The sequence below is a fragment of the Eriocheir sinensis genome, unplaced genomic scaffold, assembly GCF_024679095.1.
Source record: "Eriocheir sinensis breed Jianghai 21 unplaced genomic scaffold, ASM2467909v1 Scaffold50, whole genome shotgun sequence".
Lineage (NCBI taxonomy): Eukaryota > Metazoa > Arthropoda > Malacostraca > Decapoda > Varunidae > Eriocheir > Eriocheir sinensis.
Genome location: NW_026111832.1, coordinates 50,001 through 67,500, shown reverse-complemented (window position 1 = coordinate 67,500; position 17,500 = coordinate 50,001). Strand labels below are relative to the sequence as shown.

At 44.6% G+C, this 17,500-nt stretch overlaps 1 protein-coding gene and 1 long non-coding RNA gene across 2 annotated transcripts; both read left to right on the top strand.

Annotated features, from left to right (window-relative positions):
- Positions 1-456: 456 nt before the first annotated feature.
- LOC126992772 (uncharacterized) lies at positions 457-2,040 on the top strand. Its single transcript, XR_007747033.1, has 3 exons — positions 457-814; positions 1,546-1,592; positions 1,709-2,040. It is a non-coding gene; the product is annotated as an uncharacterized LOC126992772 (long non-coding RNA).
- A 28-nt stretch (positions 2,041-2,068) lies between these two features.
- On the top strand, positions 2,069-17,061 carry LOC126992741 (peroxidase-like). Its single transcript, XM_050851557.1, is given in 17 exon segments — positions 2,069-2,224; positions 2,872-3,721; positions 5,355-5,373; positions 5,970-6,156; positions 6,658-6,858; positions 7,865-8,088; positions 9,126-9,296; positions 9,882-10,055; positions 10,422-10,540; positions 10,708-10,810; positions 11,273-11,391; positions 11,824-11,902; positions 12,351-12,490; positions 13,195-13,362; positions 13,976-14,187; positions 15,043-15,212; positions 15,608-17,061. Coding segments are annotated over 16 exon segments (2,394 nt in total). The 5' UTR covers positions 2,069-2,224; positions 2,872-3,598; the 3' UTR covers positions 15,793-17,061.
- Positions 17,062-17,500: the final 439 nt, after the last annotated feature.

Here is a 17,500-nt window from a genome sequence, read left to right as displayed (position 1 = left end):
GAGGAGGAGGAGGAGGAGGAAGAGGAGGAGGAGGAGGAGGAGGAGGAGGAGTTAGGTGACATTGCAAAAATTGATAAAAAAAAATGTATTCAGAGAGAGAGAGAGAGAGAGAGAGAGAGAGAGAGAGAGAGAGAGAGAGAGAGAGAGAGAGAGAGAGAGAGAGAGAGAGAATCAACTATAAGAAAAAAAATGTAAAAGCGAGACCAACATAATAATAATAATAATAATAATAATAATAATAATAATAATAATAATAATAATAATAATAATAATAATAGAAATAACATAGACACTCTCTCTTATCAGTACCATAAGAGAGTTGATAAGATTAGAGAGAGAGATAGAAAAAGTGAGAGAGAGAGACACAGACACCAGTTACCCAAGAGAGAGAGAGAGAGAGAGAGAGAGAGAGAGAGAGAGAGAGAGAGAGAGAGAGAGAGAGAGAGAGAGAGAGAATCTATATCTACATTGTGATAAAAAAAACGAAAAGAATAGCAACGAAAAAAAAAAAAAGAGAAAAAAACAAAGAAAAAAATGAAAAATAAAAGAAAAAAAAACAGAAAAAAATGAAAAAAAATAGAAAAAAAAGAAAAAAGTGTTTGGAACTTGTGAAAAAATTGTGAAAGTTTAATATTTTTTTGGAAAAGTCGAAAAAGTTTGTGAAAGTTTAACGAAACAAGAAAAAAAAATAAAGAAAACAAATGAAGAGTGAAGGAGAGAGAGGAGGAGGAGGAGGAGGAGGAGGAGGAGGAGGAAGAAGAGGAAGAGGAGGAAGAAAAATAGTGATGATGTTGATGGTGGTGGTGATGTTGGGGTAAGTGTGGTGGTGATGGTGGTGGTGGAGATAGGGAGGAAGGAAGGAGATAAGGAAGGAGGAAGGGAGGGAAGGAGATAAGGAAGGAAGGAAGGAGATAAGGAAGGAGGAAGGAAGGGAGGAGGGATGAAGGAAAGGAAGGAGGAAGGAGGGAAGGATGATGAAGGAGGAGGGGAGGAGGGGAGAAGGAAGGGGAGGAAGGAGGGAGATGATGAAGGAAGAAAGGAAGGAAGGAAGGGGAGGAGATGAGGTAAGGAAATAAGGAAGGAAGGAAGATGAGGAAGGAGGAAGGGAGGTAAGGAGATAAGGAAGGAAGGAAGGAGATAAGGAAGGAAGGAAGGAGATAAGGAAGGAAGGAAGGAGATGAGGAAGGAAGGAAGGAGATGAGGAAGGAGGAAGGGAGGTAAGGAGATAAGGAAGGAAGGAGGGAGATGATGAAGGAAGGAAGGAGATGAGGAAGGAAGGAAGGAGATGAGAAAGGAGGGAGGGAGGTAAGGAGATAAGGAAGGAAGGAAGGAGATGAGGAAGGAAGGAAGGAGATGATGAAGGAGGGAGGGAGGTAAGGAGATAAGGAAGGAAGGAAGGAGATGATGAAGGAAGGAAGGAAGATAACAGAGATAACCATCATCATCAAGGTGTTTGGATTTAAATCAAATATAAATCATATCAATTAAAGGGATTTAAATAAGAGTTAAAAAAATCATAATGTAAATCACAATCTCTCTTTCCAGGTTGACGATGATGGTGAAGATAAAGATAGAGAGAAAAGAAGATGAAGGTAAGTGTGTGTGTGTGTGTGTGTGTGTGTGTGTGTGTGTGTGTGTGTGTGTGTGTGTGTGTGTGTGTGTGTGTGTGTGTGTACGTCAAATCATGTACGTATTTTTATTCACACAGATCTCGTGATGAAATACAAAATAGAAGAAGAAGATAAAGAAGAAGGAGGAGAAGAATATGCAAGAGAGATAGAGAGAGAATTAAGAGAGGAAGACAGAAGAAAGAGAAGAGAAGAGAAGTGGAAGAAGATATTGGAAGAGGAGGTGAAGGAAGAGGAGGAGAAGGAGGAGGAGGAGGAAGAATTATTTGGTATCATACTTTACGAAATGGAAGAAGAAGAAGAGGAGGAGGGGAGGATAATATTTAAAGAGAAGAACAAGGAAGAGGAGGAGGAGGAAGAGGAAGAGGAAGGAGGAAGAAGAAGAGGAGGAGAAGGATATGGGAAGATAATTTATGATAACGAGTAAGAAGAAGAAGAAGAAGAAGAAGAAGAAGAAGAAGAAGAAGAAGAAGAAGAAGAAGAAGAAGAAGAAGAAGAAGAAGAAGAAGAAGAAGAAGAAGAAGAAGAAGAAGAAGAAGAAGAAGAAGAAGAAGAAGAAGAAGAAGAAGAAGAAGAAGAAGAAGAAGAAATAAGAGGTAAGTTGAAAGAGAGAGAGAGAGAGAGAGAGAGAGAGAGAGAGAGAGAGAGAGAGAGAGAGAGAGAGAGAGAGAGAGAGAGAGAGAGAGAGAGAGATGAAGGACATATCTCACTTTTTCCTTCTCTTCTCCTCCTCCTCCTTCTCCTCCTCCTCCTCATCCTCTTCCTCCTTCTCCTCCTCTTCTTCCCTTCCTTGTTATCTGACCTTATTCTCCCTCTCTCAGGTGTAACAGATCCTCCTCCTCCTCCTCCTCCTCCTCCTCTTCCTCCTCCTCCTCTCTCCCGCCACAACCCACGAAATTTATCCCACTGGAGGCTTTCTCTCTCTCTCTCTCTCTCTCTCTCTCAACACTTGTCAGGTTGCTCAAGATTATCATGTGAGAGAGAGAGAGAGAGAGAGAGAGAGAGAGAGAGAGAGAGAGAGAGAGAGAGAGAGAGAGAATCCTTCCAGTCTAAGACGTGATCCAGACTTGTCAACATCTTCGGGTCTCTCTCTCTCTCAACTTTTTCTTTCAGTGATTGTGAGATTGAAAATGACTCTCTTTATCTCTATCTATCTATCTATCTATCAATCTATCTATCTATTTATCTATCTATCTATCTATCTATCTATCTATCTATCTATCTCAATTTTTTTTAATTTCAGTGATTGTGAGATTGAAAATGATGATGATGATGATGATGGTGAAGGGACGATGATGCGTGTGTGCGTGCGTTCGTGTGTTATGCTCGAGGCGGATTTTTGATACAGAAAAAAATACGTGAAAAAAAAAACAATGATGGAAAATCAATGAAAATGTTCCGTGAAAATAAAAGGAAATGAATTAAAAGGAAAATATTTGTGATTGTGAAAATTTTAGGAAAGTGAAAGTTTGGAATAGGGAAGAAAAAGAGGAAGAAAGAAAGAAAGAAAGAAAGAAAGAAAGAGAGAGAGAGAGATAAAGGACAATGAAATAGGAAGAAGAAAAAGGAAAGAAAGAAAGAAAGAAAGAAAGAAATAGAGAAAGGACAATAAGATAGGAAGAAGAAAAAAGAAAGAAAGCGAAAGAAAGAAAGAAAGAAACTGAGAAAAAAAATAGAGAAAGAAAGAAAGAGACAGAGAAAGAGAAAGAAAGAAGAAAAGAAAGAAAGAAAGAAAGAAAGAAATAAAATAAAATATAAATGAAGAAAAATTTGAAGACGTAAAAAAATAAAATAAGTGAAAAACAAAACAAAAAAAAAACATTATTTACAAAAGTTAAGAAAAATAAAATTGATTGAAATAAAAAAGAAAAAAATATTTATAAGTGAAGAAGTATTAAACGCATACTACTACTACTACTACTACTACTACTACTACTACTGCTACTACTACTACTACTACTACTACTACCATGCCGGAATACAGTGAAATACCAGGCGTGTACAGCGAACAACCACGCCCCTTCACTACACTACGAAAATGGCTACGCACTTATAGAGCAGCACTTATAGCGTTTCTCATGTAAGTATTAGTAGTGGTAGTAGTAGTAGTAGTAGTAGTAGTAGTAGTAGTAGTGCTAACGAGATTCAAACACACACACAAACACACGTACATTCAAAAATAGGTATGACTCGACACACACACACACACACACACACACACACACACACACACACACACACACACACACAGATAGACAGACAGACAGACAGATAGATTGATTTAGGACACACACACACACACACACACACACAGATAGACAGACAGACAGAAAGATAGATAAAGCACACACACACACACACACACACACACACACACACACACACACACAGATAGACAGACAGACAGACAGATAGAGTGATTTAGCACACACACACACACACACACACACACACACACACACACACACACACACACACACACACACACACACACACACAGTTAGACAGACACACACACACACACACACACACACACACACACACACAGAGACAGACAGACAGACAGAGAGAGAGATTAGCACACACACACACACACACACACACACACACACACACACACACACACACACACACACAGATAGACAGACAGACAGACAGATAGATTGATTTAGCACACACACACACACACACACACACACACACACACACACACACACACACACACACACACACACACACATAGACAGCCAGACAGATAGATTGATTTAGCACACACACACACACACACACACACACACACACACACACACACACACACACACACACACACACACATGCGGACAGACAGACAGACAGACAGACAGATAGACAGACACACACACACACACACACACACACACACACACACACACACACACACACACACACACACACACACACACACACACACACACACAGATAGACAGACAGACAGACAGATAGATATAACACACACACACACACACACACACACACACACACACACACACACACACACACACACACACACACACACACACACAGATAGACAGACAGACAGACAGATATACACACACACACACACACACACACACACACACACACACACACACACACACACACACAGATAGACAGACAGACAGACAGAGATATATACCACACACACACACACACACACACACACACACACACACAGATAGACAGACAGACAGACAGATAGATATAGCACACACACACACACACACACACACACACACACACACACACACTTTTATGGATGAGAATAATTATATAAAACCGTAAGAGAGAGAGAGAGAGAGAGAGAGAGAGAGAGAGAGAGAGAGAGAGAGAGAGAGAGAGAGAGAGAGAGAGAGAGACACGTGACACAGACAGGTAAAAGTACACCTGTTTCCTCCTCCTCCTCCTCCTCCTCCTCCTCCTCTTCCTCCTCCTCCTCCTCCTCTTCCACAGTAACCTGACCTCACACGGCAGCCCCCCCCTCTCTCACTCTCTCTCTCTCTCTCTCTCTCTCTCTCTCTCTCTCTCTCTCTCTCTGTTACGTCATGTGGTGTAAAGTCACGAGAGAGAGAGAGAGAGAGAGAGAGAGAGAGAGAGAGAGAGAGAGAGAGAGAGAGAGAGAGAGAGAGAGAGAGAGAGAGAGAGAGAGAGAGAGAGAGAGAGAGAGAGTGAAGAATTTGCTGGTTAGCTCTTCCGTGGCCCAGAAGAGGTAAGGAAGAGGAGGAGGAGGAGGAGGAGGAGTGTTACTGGTTGAGGTCCTGGTTAACTCTAGTATTAGGGATGAGAGAGTGAAGATGCTGGTTAACTCTTGCATAAGGGATTTGAACAGCATTAGGATGAAAGAGTGAAGATGCTGGTTAACTCTCGCATAACGGATGAGAGAGTGGAGATGCTGGTTAATTCTTGCATAAAGGATTTGGATGGCAGTGGGATGAAAGAGTGATGATGCTGGTTAACTCTTGCATCAGGGATTTGGACAGGACAGGGATGAAAGAGTTAAGATGCTGGTTAACTCTTACATAATGGATTTGGACAGCACAGGGATGAAAGAGTGAAGATGCTGGTGAACTCTTGCATAAGGGATTTGGACAGCACAGGGATGAAAGAGTGAAGATGCTGGTGAACTCTTGCATCAGGGATTTGGACAGCACAGGGATGAAAGAGTGAAGATGCTGGTGAACTCTTGCATCAGGGATTTGGACAGCACAGGGATGAAAGAGTGAAGATGCTATTTAACTCTTCCCTTCCCCTCCTCCTCCTCCTCTTCCTCCTCCTCCTCTTCCTCCTCCTCCTCCTCCTCCTCAGACGAGCATTGGTACACCTCACGCTGGGGCTCCACGATGACCCCAGCCCCCCCTGACGCCCCCCCGCCCCCGGACCCCGACGCCGCCCCTTGGACAACCCCCGACGGCTCCACATTCCCCCAGGGTGACACATGGCATTGGAACCGACGCCCTGACCCTCTTCCCCCCCGTGGTGATGAGGACGTGAGGTAAGATGAGGAAGGGAGGAGGAGGAGGAGGAGGAGGAGGGAGAATGAAAAGAGGAAAAAAAAGAAAAAGAAAAAAACTAACCTCATTTTCTTCCCCATTTTCCCTCTTCCTCTTCCTCTTCTTCCTCTTCCTCCTCCTCTTCTCCTTCCCATTCTTCTTCCCTTCCTCTTCCCCTTTCCTCTTCCTTCCGATTTCTCTCCCTTCCTTTTTCTCCTCCGATTTCTCTCCATTTCCAATCTCCCTTCTTCCTCTTCTTCTTCCAATCTCTTTCCCTTCCTATTTCCCTTCATTTTCCCTTCCATTTCCCTTCCCTTTCCTTCCCTTCCCATTCCTTCACCCTCCTTCTTCTTCCTCTTTCAATCTCCTCTCCTTCCTATTTCTCCCTTTCATTTCCCTTCCCTTCCCATTCCTTCACCCTCCTTCCTCTTTCCCTTCTTCTCCTACCCCTCTTCTCCCTTTCCCTTCACTACCCCATCTTCCCCTTCCTGCCCCATCCCCAGCGAGGCCTTAGCAATGGGGACCCGGGCGGAGGAGGCGAGATCATCCCTAGAGAAGAACATGCAGGCTGGTAACATCACCCTTCGACCGAACACAGCGGACTACAGACATCAACACGGATTTCGCAAGACCTTCCCGTTAGCCCAAAATATGTCCAGACTGGGCTACGCGATGAACCACGCTACCCTCAGGATCAAGGAGAGGTGAGGGAATGGGCTACCGGGTGACTCTTGCATAAGGAATTGGGACAGGGTTAAAGAGTGTGTGTGGGAGGGGGTTGGTGGTTAACTCTTGCATTTGTGGTGAGGGAGTGAGGCTCAGGGTGACTCTTGCATAAGGAAATGGACAGTGAATGAGGTGAGAGAGTAGAGATGATGGGTGATTCTTGCATAAGAGAGTGGGATGGGGGTGAAAGAGTAAAGATGCTGGTTAACTCTAGTATTAAGGATGAAAGAGTAAAGATGTTCGGTGATTCTTGCATTAAGGAGTGGGATAGTTAATGAGGTGAGAGAGTGAAGATGCTGGTTAACTCTTGCATAAGGAAATTGGACAGCACAGGGATGAAAGAGTGAAGAATTGGACAGCACAGGGATGAAAGAGTGAAGATGCTGGTTAACTCTTGCATTGGGGAATTGGACAGCACAGGGATGAAAGAGTGAAGATGCTGGTTAACTCTTGCATAAGGAAATTGGACAGCACAGGGATGAAAGAGTGAAGATGCTGGTTAACTCTTGCATTGGGGAATTGGACAGCACAGGGATGAAAGAGTGAAAATGCTGGTTAAACTCTTGCATAAGGGAGTTGGACAGTATTAGGATGAAAGAGTGAAGATGCTGGTTACCTCTTGCATAAGGGATTGGGACAGTACATGTATGAAAGAGTGGAGATGCTGGTTAACTTTTGCATAAGGGAGTTGGACAGTACAGTGATGAAAGAGTGAAGATGCTGGTTAACTCTTGCATAAGGGATTGGGACAGTACAGGATTTGGGACAGTACAGGGATGAAACAGTACAGGGATGAAGATGCTGGTGAACTCTTTCACAAAGGAGTTGGACAGCACAGGGATGAAAGAGTGAAGATACTGGTTAACTCTTAAATAAGGGAGTTGGACAGTACAGGGATGAAAGAGTGAAGATGCTGGTTACCTCTTGCATAAGGGAATTGGACATACCTTACCTTACCTTACCTTACCTTACCTTACCTTACAGACTCAAACTACCTCGCTCGACCACCACTTTTGACGCACGCTGGCTGAATGACCTCATCTCCTCGCCCCACTGTGACCCGGCCCTCCTTCGACCCCACCCCGCGCCGTGTGACCCCAAGGAGCGATACAGACGGGTTGACGGGTCCTGCAACAACATAGAGAATCCTACATGGGGCGCATCCTTCACGCCCTTCAGAAGGATGTTGCCCAGTGACTATGGAGATGGTAGGTGAAGAGGAGGAGGAGGAGGAGAAGGAAGAGGGAGAGAGAGAGAGAGAGGAGAGGAAGGGATGAAATGAAGGAGGAAGTGAAGATGGAAGGAAGGAAATGGAAGGGAAAGAGGAGGAGGAGGAGGAGAAGGAGAGGGAAGGAAAGGAAGGAGGAGGAGGAGGAGAGAGAAAGGAAGGAAAGAAAGAAAGGAGAAAGAGGAGGAGAAGGAGAGAGAAAGGAAGGGAAGGAAAAGGAGGAGGATAGGGAAGGAAAGATAGAGGAAGAGGTTGAAGAAGAAATAGAAAAGGAAGGAAAGGAAGGAGAAAGAAGAGGAGGAGGAGGAGGAGGAAGGGAAAGGAAGGTAAGGAAGAAGGAGGAGGAGGAAGTGAAATGAAGAAGGAAATAGAGAAAGAGAAGAAGGAGGAGGAAAGAAAGAATAGAGGAGGAGGAGGAGATAGAAAAGGAAGGAAAGGAAGGAGAAATAGGAAGAGGAGGAGGAGGAGGAGGAGGAGGAAAAGTAAATAAAAAAGATAGAAAGAAAAGGAAAAAAAAGATTAGTTAAGAAAATTATTATTATATTTTCTTCTTTTTTAACTTTTTTTTAACTAATTTCTTCTTCTTCTTCTTCTTCTTCTTCTTCTTCTTCTTCTTCTTCTTCTTCTTCTTCTTCCTCCTCCTCCTCCTCTTCCTCCTCCTCCTCCTCCTATTCTTGTTCCTTTTTTTTCATTTTTTCCTTCCCTCTCCTTTCTTTTCCCCTTCCCTTCCCTTCCCTTCCATTCCCTACCCTTCCTCCCCTCTCTCTCCCCTTCCATCCCCATCCCTTCCCTACCCTTCCTCCCCTCTCTCTCCCCTTCCCATCCCTTCCCTACCCTTCCTCCCCTCTCTCTCCCTTTCCATCCCCATCCCTTCCCTTCCCTTCCCTTCCCTCTCTCCCCTTCCCATCCCTTCCCTTCCCTTCCCTTCCTTCCCTCTCTCTCCCCTTCCTTTCCCTTCCCTTCCATCCCAAACCATCCCCTTCCCTTCCCCTGTCATTCCCCACCCATTCCCCACAGGCGTATGGACCCCCAGGGAAGGAACCGCACAGAACAAGCTCCCAGGGGCCCGAGAGGTGTCATTGGGTGTCCACGGGGGGAAGCGGGTCTCCTCACAATCCTATACGGTCCTTACTATGAGCTGGGGGCAGTTCGTGGACCATGATATCACCTTAACCGCCCTGTCCAAAGGTAAGGAATTGGTGAGAGATTGGAGCTGCTGGTTAACTCTTGCATAAGGGATTGGGACGGGGTGAAAGAGTGGGACAGGGAGAGGGAGATAGAAGGGAGTAGAGAGGGAGGGAGGGGGTAGTTCGTGGACCATGATATCACCTTAACCGCCCTCTCCAAAGGTAAGGAATTGGGTGAGAGATTGATGTAGCTGGTTAACTCTTGCATAAGGGATTGGGATAGGGTGAGAGAGAGAGAGAGAGAGAGAGAGAGAGAGAGAGAGAGAGAGAGAGAGAGAGAGAGAGAGAGAGAGAGAGAGAGAGAGAGAGAGAGAGAGAGAGAATGTTAAGAAATATAATCCAGTTTTTCTTTTTCTTCTTCCTCCTCCTCCTCTTCTTCCTCCTCCTCCTCCTCCTCCTTCTCCTCCTTCCCCTCCTCCTTCTCCTCCTCCTCCTCTTCCCCCTCCTCCTTCTCCTCTTCTTCCTCCTCCTTCGATTTTTCTTGTTATTTATCTTCTTTTTCATCTTGTTTCCTCCTCCTCCTCCTCCCCCTCTTCCTCCTCCTCCTCCTCCTCCTCCTCCTCCTCCTCCTCCTCCTCTTCCTCAGGCGCAAACGGGGACAGCATAGCATGTTGCACCAAGGAAGTGTTACAGAATCGAACACTACAACACCCCGAATGCTTTCCAATCCCCATCCCGGACGCCGATCCTCTCTATAAGGGATCCAACACCACTTGCTTGGAGTTCACGCGCTCGGCCCCCGCCCCCGAGTGCAGGTTTGGTAAGTATAAGGGATCGAGGGGAAGGATAAGGGATCGAGGGGAAGGATAAGGGATCGAGGGGAAGGATAAGGGATCGAGTGGGAATATAGAGGATTGAGTGGGATTAGAGTGTGAATATAAGGGATTGAGTGGGATTAGGGTGTGAATATAAGGGATTGAGTGGGATTAGGGTGTGAATATAAGGGATTAGGGTTAACCATAAGGGATTGGAGCATAGTAAAAGGGATTAGGGTTCAAAGATAAGGGATTGAATGGGAACATAGGGGATTAGGTGTCAATATATGGGATTAGAGTTCAGTATAAGGGATTGGAATGTATATATAAGGGATTGAAGCCTAACTATAAGGGATTCAATGCTTCCTCAGGGGCCCGCGAGCAGATCAACCAGCAGACGGCTTACCTGGACGGGTCGGGGGTGTACGGGGCAACGCCGGAGGTGCTGGCGGGGCTGCGGGCTATGAAGAATGGCCTCCTCAAATCGCAGGTGATGGGGGTGATGGGAAAGTGATGGGAAAGTGATGGGAAAGTGATGGGAAAGTGATGGGAAATGACAGAAAAGTAATGAGTTTTTTTCAATCGATTTTTACTTTCCTTTCCTTCCTCTTCCTCCTCCTCCTCCTCCTCCTCCTCCTCCTCCTCTTCCCCCCGCAGGTCACTCTGGACGGGAGGGAGCTGCTGCCCGCCTCCACGGACCCCCTGGACGGATGCAACAAAGAAGAGGAGTTCAAGTACGACAGGTTTTGTTTTGTTGCCGGTAAGTGTTGGCTTGTTTTTGTTTGTTTTCTTTATTTTCTTATCTTTTTCATTGTTTTTGTTTATGTTTTCTTTTTCTGTCCATTTTTTCCTTGTTTATTTATTTTTTCGTTTTTGTTAATATTTTCCTGTTGTTTTTTTTTCTAATTTTCTCTATCATTATTTTTTTTCATTTTTTTTTTTGTCTATTCTTTATTTGTTTATTTTTTCTTCTTTTCTTCCAATTTTCCTTTTTCCTTCCCTTTACATATTTATACAATTTCATATTTTTTTCATTTTTCTCTGTATTTTCGTTTTCTGTTCCATTTTTTATAATATTTTCATATTTTTTCCTTTCTTTCAACTCTATTCATTTTTTTCTATTGTTTTTCATTTAAATTTTCAAGTTTTTTCCTCTTTTTTTTCATTTTTTCCATATTTTGCTAACATTTTCTATCCCCTTCCTCTTCCCTTCCTCCCCCAGGTGACCCCCGGGTGAACGAGCAGCTTCTCCTGACGTCTCTGCACACCGTCTTGGCGAGGCAACACAACACCCTCGCGCTGGGCCTCAAGTCTCTCAACCCAGCCTGGGAGGACGAGCAGGTGAAGGGAGGGGGATGGGAAGGGAAGGGAAGGAAGGGGTAGGGATGGATGGGATGGGAAGGGAAGAGAAGGGAAGAGAAGGGATGGTAAGGGAATGGATAGGAAGGGAAGGGAAGGGATGGTAAGGGAAGGGAAGGGAAGAGAAAGGGAAGGGAAGGGAAGGGATAGTAAGGGAAGGGATAGGAAGGGAAGGGAAGGGAAGGGATAGGAAGGGAATGGAAGGGATGAAAGGGGAAGGGAAGGGAAGGGAAGGGATAGGAAGGGAAGAGAAGGGATGGTAAGGGAAGGGATAGGAAGGGAAGGGAAGAGAAGGGAAGGGATAGGAAGGCAAGGGAAGGGAAGAGAAGGGATGGGATGGGATGGAATTATTTCATATATTTTCCTCCTCCTCTTCTTCCTCTTCCTCTTACCTCCTCTTCCTCTCTTCCTTAGGTGTTCCAGGAGGCGCGGAGAATCTTAATTGCCCAGGTGCAACACATTACCTTTCACGAGTATGTTCCCAGCATCCTCGGTGAGTGTGTGTGTGTGTGTGTGTGTTGGGAGTTAACTGTCGTATGTATTTTTGGGGGTTTAATTTCTTTTCTGATTTTTTTTTTTCTCTAACTTTTTTTTCTTTTCTTTCTTTTTTGTTATTTTTCCTTTCTTCCTTCCTTCCTTCCTTCCTTCTTTTTCCTTCCTTCCTTCCTTCCTTCCTCCTTTTTCCTTCCCTTCCCTTCCCTTCCCTTCCTTCCCTTCCTTCCCTTCCCTTCCCTTCCCTCCTGCCTTCCTCCTTTTCCCTTCCCTTCCCTTCCTTTCCCTTCCCTTCCCTTCCCATACATTCCCGTCCCATACATTCCCTTCCCTTCCTTTTCCTTTCCTTCCCATACATTCCCTTTCTTCCCCTTCCTTTCCCTTCCCATACCTTCCCTTTCTTCCATCCTCCTCCTCCTTCCTTCCTCCTCCTTCTCCCCCCCCCCAAGGCCCCCGGTTCATGAGTCACCTGGGGCTGAGTCCAAACAAGGATGGTCATCACGCGGGGGGGTACGAGGCGAAGTTGTCCCCAGGTATTGCTAATGAGTTCGCTGCAGCCGCCTTCAGGTTCGGACATAGCCAGATCCAGGTGGGTTGAATTTTTTTACATGTCTTCACTGTTTTCGTATTTTCTCTGCATCTACTAATTTCTACGCTCTCAGCTTTGGATATGTGATAGAAGAGGAGTTTGTCTATCGATCCCAGTATCTATCTATCCTGCAGGGGCTTACAAAATAGAGATAGAGAGGATTGAAAACATTATTGACATTCCCAAAATAATCTATTCATATTTTTCACATTCTCTCACATCATTCCTTTTTCCTCAGCATCTATCAATTTCTATGCCCTCAGCTTTGGATAGACAATAGAAGAAGAGTTTATCTATCAATCCCACTATCTATCAATCCTCCAGTGGCTTAGAGAATAGAGATAGAGAGGATTGAAAAAGAATAAAGACCTCCCCGAAACCTCAACTCCCCATTTTCACATACCCTCACATTTTTCCATTTTTCTCAGGATCTATCAAACTCTATCGACTCAGCTTTGAATAGTCAATAGAAAAAGAGTTTATCTATCAATCCATCTATCTATGAATTCTCCAGTGGCTTAGAGAATAGAGATAGAGAGGATTGAAAAAGAGTAAATACCTCCCCGAAACTTCAACTCCCCATTTTCACATACCCTCACATTTTTCCATTTTTCTCAGCATCTATCAATCTCTATCTACTCAGCTTTGAATGGACAATAGAAGAAGAGTTTATCTATCAATCCATCTATCTGTCTATCCTCCAGGGGCTCGTACAGCAGATTGACGGGCCTGGGAAGAACATCAACTTCGCTCAACTATCAAGCATTACGTTCAACCCGTTTTCTCTGTACAACCAAGGCGTGATGGGAAACTACCTTAGAGGGGAGACTTCGCAAAAGGCGGCCGCTGTGGATACCTATTTCTCTCCACAGGTAAGGAGGAGGAGGAGGAGGAGGAGGAGGAAGAAGAAGAGGAGGAGGAGGAATGGTAAAAGCTATTGTGCTGGAGAAGGAGGAGAAGAAGAAGGAAGAAGGAAGAGGAGGAGGAGGAGGAGAAGAAGGAAAGTGAGAGAAGAGAGGAGAGGATCAAATCTCACCTCCTCCTCCTCCTCCTCCTCCTTCCTCCTCCTCCTCTTCCTCTTCCTTCCCTCCTCTTATTCCCTTCTTTCTTCCTCCTCTTCTCCATTTCTTTCCTCCTCCTCCTCCTCCTCCTCCTTTTCTTATCTCCATATTTCTTCCCTTCTTCCTTTTTTATCTCCCTTTCTTCTCCTCCTTCTCAATCCTCCTCCTCCTCCTCCTCCTCCTCCTCCTCCTCTTCCTATATATCTCTCTTTCTTAACCATTCTCTTTGCTTCTTATCTCTTTCTCCTCCTCTTCCTCCTCCTCCTCCTCCTCTCTTTCTTCTCCTCCTCCCTTCTCTCACTCTCTCCTCCTCTTCCTCCTCCTCCTCCTCCTCTTCCTATCTCTCTTAACCGACCTCTTTCCTTACTTCTAACTTCATCTCCTCCTCCTCCTCCTCCTCCTCATCTCTCTCCCTCTCACCCAGGTCACAGGGCGGCTATTTGGGGGCTCTGGGGGGTCGAACGCTGGACCAGGCATCGACCTCGTGGCCATTAACATCCAGAGGGGGCGAGACCACGGGGTTCCGGCGTACACCAGGGTGAGAATGGCCTGTGGGTTGCCCCGTGTCCAAAATTTCTCCGACCTCGCCTGGGATATGGACGGAGGGGCGCTAGGTCGGATTCGAAGGGTGTACGGGTGAGTTGGGGGATTGGCTGAGTGGTTGAGGGGGGGAGGGGGGGTTGTGTGTGTGTGTGTGTGTGTGTGTGTGTGTGTGTGTGTGTGTGTGTGTGTTTCTTTGTTTTCCTGCTGTTTATTTTATTTTTTTATTTTTTTCGTGGGTGATTTTCTGTTTTTTTATCTTTCTTTTTTCTTTAATTTTATCTTTCTTTCTTTCTTTCTTCCTCTTTCTTATGTTTTTTTTTTCTTTATTTTCTTTATCTTTATTTCTATCTTTCTATCTATCTATATTTTTTCTCTCATTTCTCTTTTAATTTCTTTCTTGTCAAATTTCTTCCTTCCTTCCTTCCTTCCTTCCTTTCCTTCTCTTCTTCCACTCCTAACATCTTTTCACTCCTTCCTCCTCCTCCTCCTCCTCCTCCTCCTCCTCCTCTTCTTCTCTCTAAAACCCAAAACACTAATCATCCCTCTCTCCCTCCTCCTCCTCCTCCTCTTCTTCCTTCTCCTCTTCTCAAAACCCAAAACACTGATCATCTCTCTCTCCTCCTCCTCCTCCTCCTCCTCCTCCTCTTCTCTCTAAAACCCAAAACACTAATCATCTCTCTCTTCTCCTCCTCCTCCTCCTCCTCCTTCTCCTCATCCTCTCAAACCCCAAAACACTAATCATCCTTCCTCCTCCTCCTCCACTTCCTTCTCCTCCTCCTCATCCTCTCAAACCCCAAAACACTAATCATCCTTCCTCCTCCTCCTCCACCTCCTTCTCCTCCTCTTCATCCTCTCAAACCCCACACACCCAATCCTTTATCTCCCTCTCTCCTCCTCCTCTTCCTCCTCCTCCTCCTCCTCTATGTTCATTCTGCTCCCCCCCCTTAGACACGTGGACAACATAGACTTGTACACTGGTGGCCTAGCGGAAAGACCGGTCGAAGGGGGTCTGGTCGGGCCTACCTTCGCGTGTGTGTTAGCAGACCAGTTCCTGAGGCTGAAACGAGGTGACAGATTCTGGTATGAGACGCGTCAGGAACCACAGGCCTTCACGAGAGGTAAGGAGGAGGAGGAGGAGGAGGAGGAGGAGGAGGAGGGGAAGAAGTTGAGGTGAGGTTTAAGGGAAGGGAAGGATAGGGAAGGGATGTTGTGTTTGTGTTAGTGTTAGTATTCTCTCTCTCTCTCTCTCTCTCTCTCTCTCTCTCTCTCTCTCTCTCTCTCTCTCTCTCTCTCTCTCTCTCTCTCTCTCTCTCTCTCTCTCTCTCTCTCTCTCTCTCTCTCTCTCTCTCTCTCTCTTCCTTTCTTGACACCATTATTTCTTCTTCTTCTTCTTCTTCTTCTTCTTCATACTTTTCATCTTTCTCTCCCTCTCTCTTCCTTTTTTTTCTCCCATTTCAATCAATCCTCCATCTCTAACTCTCTCCCCCTCCCTCTCTCTCTCTCCCTCGCTCAGAGCAACTCGCGGAGATCCACAGAACCTCACTAGCAAGGATCCTCTGTGACAACGTTCCGGAATTGGCGTCGGTTCAGAGGTGGCCGCTCAGAGTCTTCGCCACAGGGAACCCACGGCTGCCCTGTTCGTCCCTGTCCATCCCCAGCCTCGATTTAGACCCGTGGGAGGAGGACCCGGGGCTCTAACGGGGGTGGAGATTAGGGGGTGATTTTGGCAAGATTTCGAGTTTTGGGTTTTGATGTTTTTTTTGATCTGTCTTATTTGAAATTGTTAGGGGTTGTTTTGGGCAAGATTTCCAGTTTTTAGTTTTAATGTTTTTTTGATTTTTCTTTTTTGAAATTGTCTGAGGTATGAGAGATTGGAGTGAGTGCGTATTTAGGGACAGTTTTAGGCAAGATTTCCAGTTTTTTGTTTTAATGTTTTTTTGATATGTCTTATTTGAAATTGTCTAGGATGTGAAAGAGGACACCCAAGTCTATATATACCAAGTCATGTCATACGCAGGTTTGTGGGAGGAGACACGGCCGAGGCGTGGCTTATGCGTGACACTGCTTGGAGCCAAACTAGAGAATGTAGAAACAGGGATTTAGAGAAAACAAAGAAAGGCGGACTAATTTAAATCAATCACTTCAACATGCCCTCCCTCACACCCCACACCGCCGTTTGTAGGCATTGGAATTACAGTCACGCAATAGCATAATAAAAAAGGCCTATTTTTTTCGTCAGTGGCTTGCCTGAACGCGCTGTGAAAGAAGACGAGAATGCGCATCCAGAGTGCACACACGGCCGCAACTTTAGTCACCCCTGAACTGGCGGGTATTTTTTTTTTTGGCTCCAAGTGACGTCATCCCGCTGCTCCGCCCCCAAACCGCCTCCTGCGCGTACCGGTCTCAGTTTTGAAGCAGTGACTTGACCTGGTATATATAGACTTAGGGAAGATCTATGCAAGGCGATTTTTTTGTCTGTGTTTGTAAATCTAGAATCTCTGTGTTTGATGGTTAAAGGCTTATATGAATTGGTTTAAACGTGATATATTAGTTTTATTTTTAAGATCATTAGGAATACTTGAAGATATTGATAAATTTTAAGATGAAGTATATGTAGGCTATGATTATGAACTTAGAATAGACATAAGAACATTTAACTGCCATATCTAATTCATTCTAAGGTGTTTTTTTATAGTTATTGTTAAAATTAAGAAGTTTATATAAGTAGGTTATTATCAGAACCTTAAAATTTACTTAATAAGAATGTTTAACTGCCATATCTATTAATTATTTGGTGATATTTTATGGATATTGTTAAAATTAAGAAGTTTATATTAGTAGGCTATGATGAAAACCTTAAAATTTACTTAATAAAAATGTGTAACTCCGATGTTCATGAATTTTAAGATGACTCTCGTACAGTTAAGAAATGTATATAAGTACGATATTATAGACACTTCGACCAGGCTTATATAAATGCTTTTCTTTTATATTTATTAATTTTAAGAAGATGAAGAAGAGGAAGAAGAGGAAGAAGAAGAGGAGGAAGCTTTTGTGAGTAGGCTATTGATAGAAAGTAAAAAAATAGGCCTATATGAATGTTTCTAAATATATATTAACTAATTATAAGGTCGAATTTTGAAGATTTTAGAAGAATATGAGTTTGAAAGTTGATAAAGAGGAGGAGGAGGAGGAGGAGGAGGAGGAAGAAGAGGAAGAGGAGGAGGAGGAGGAGGAAGAAACGAAGGAGGAGGAGGAGGAAGATCAAATTACCAATACCAAAACGAAAGTAGATTAGAGTAAGAAGAAGCAGAAGAAGAAGAAGAAGAAGAGGAGGAAGAGGAAGAGGAAGAGGAGGAAGAAAAGGAAGAGGAGGAGGAAGGGGAAGGAACGAAGGAGGAGGAGG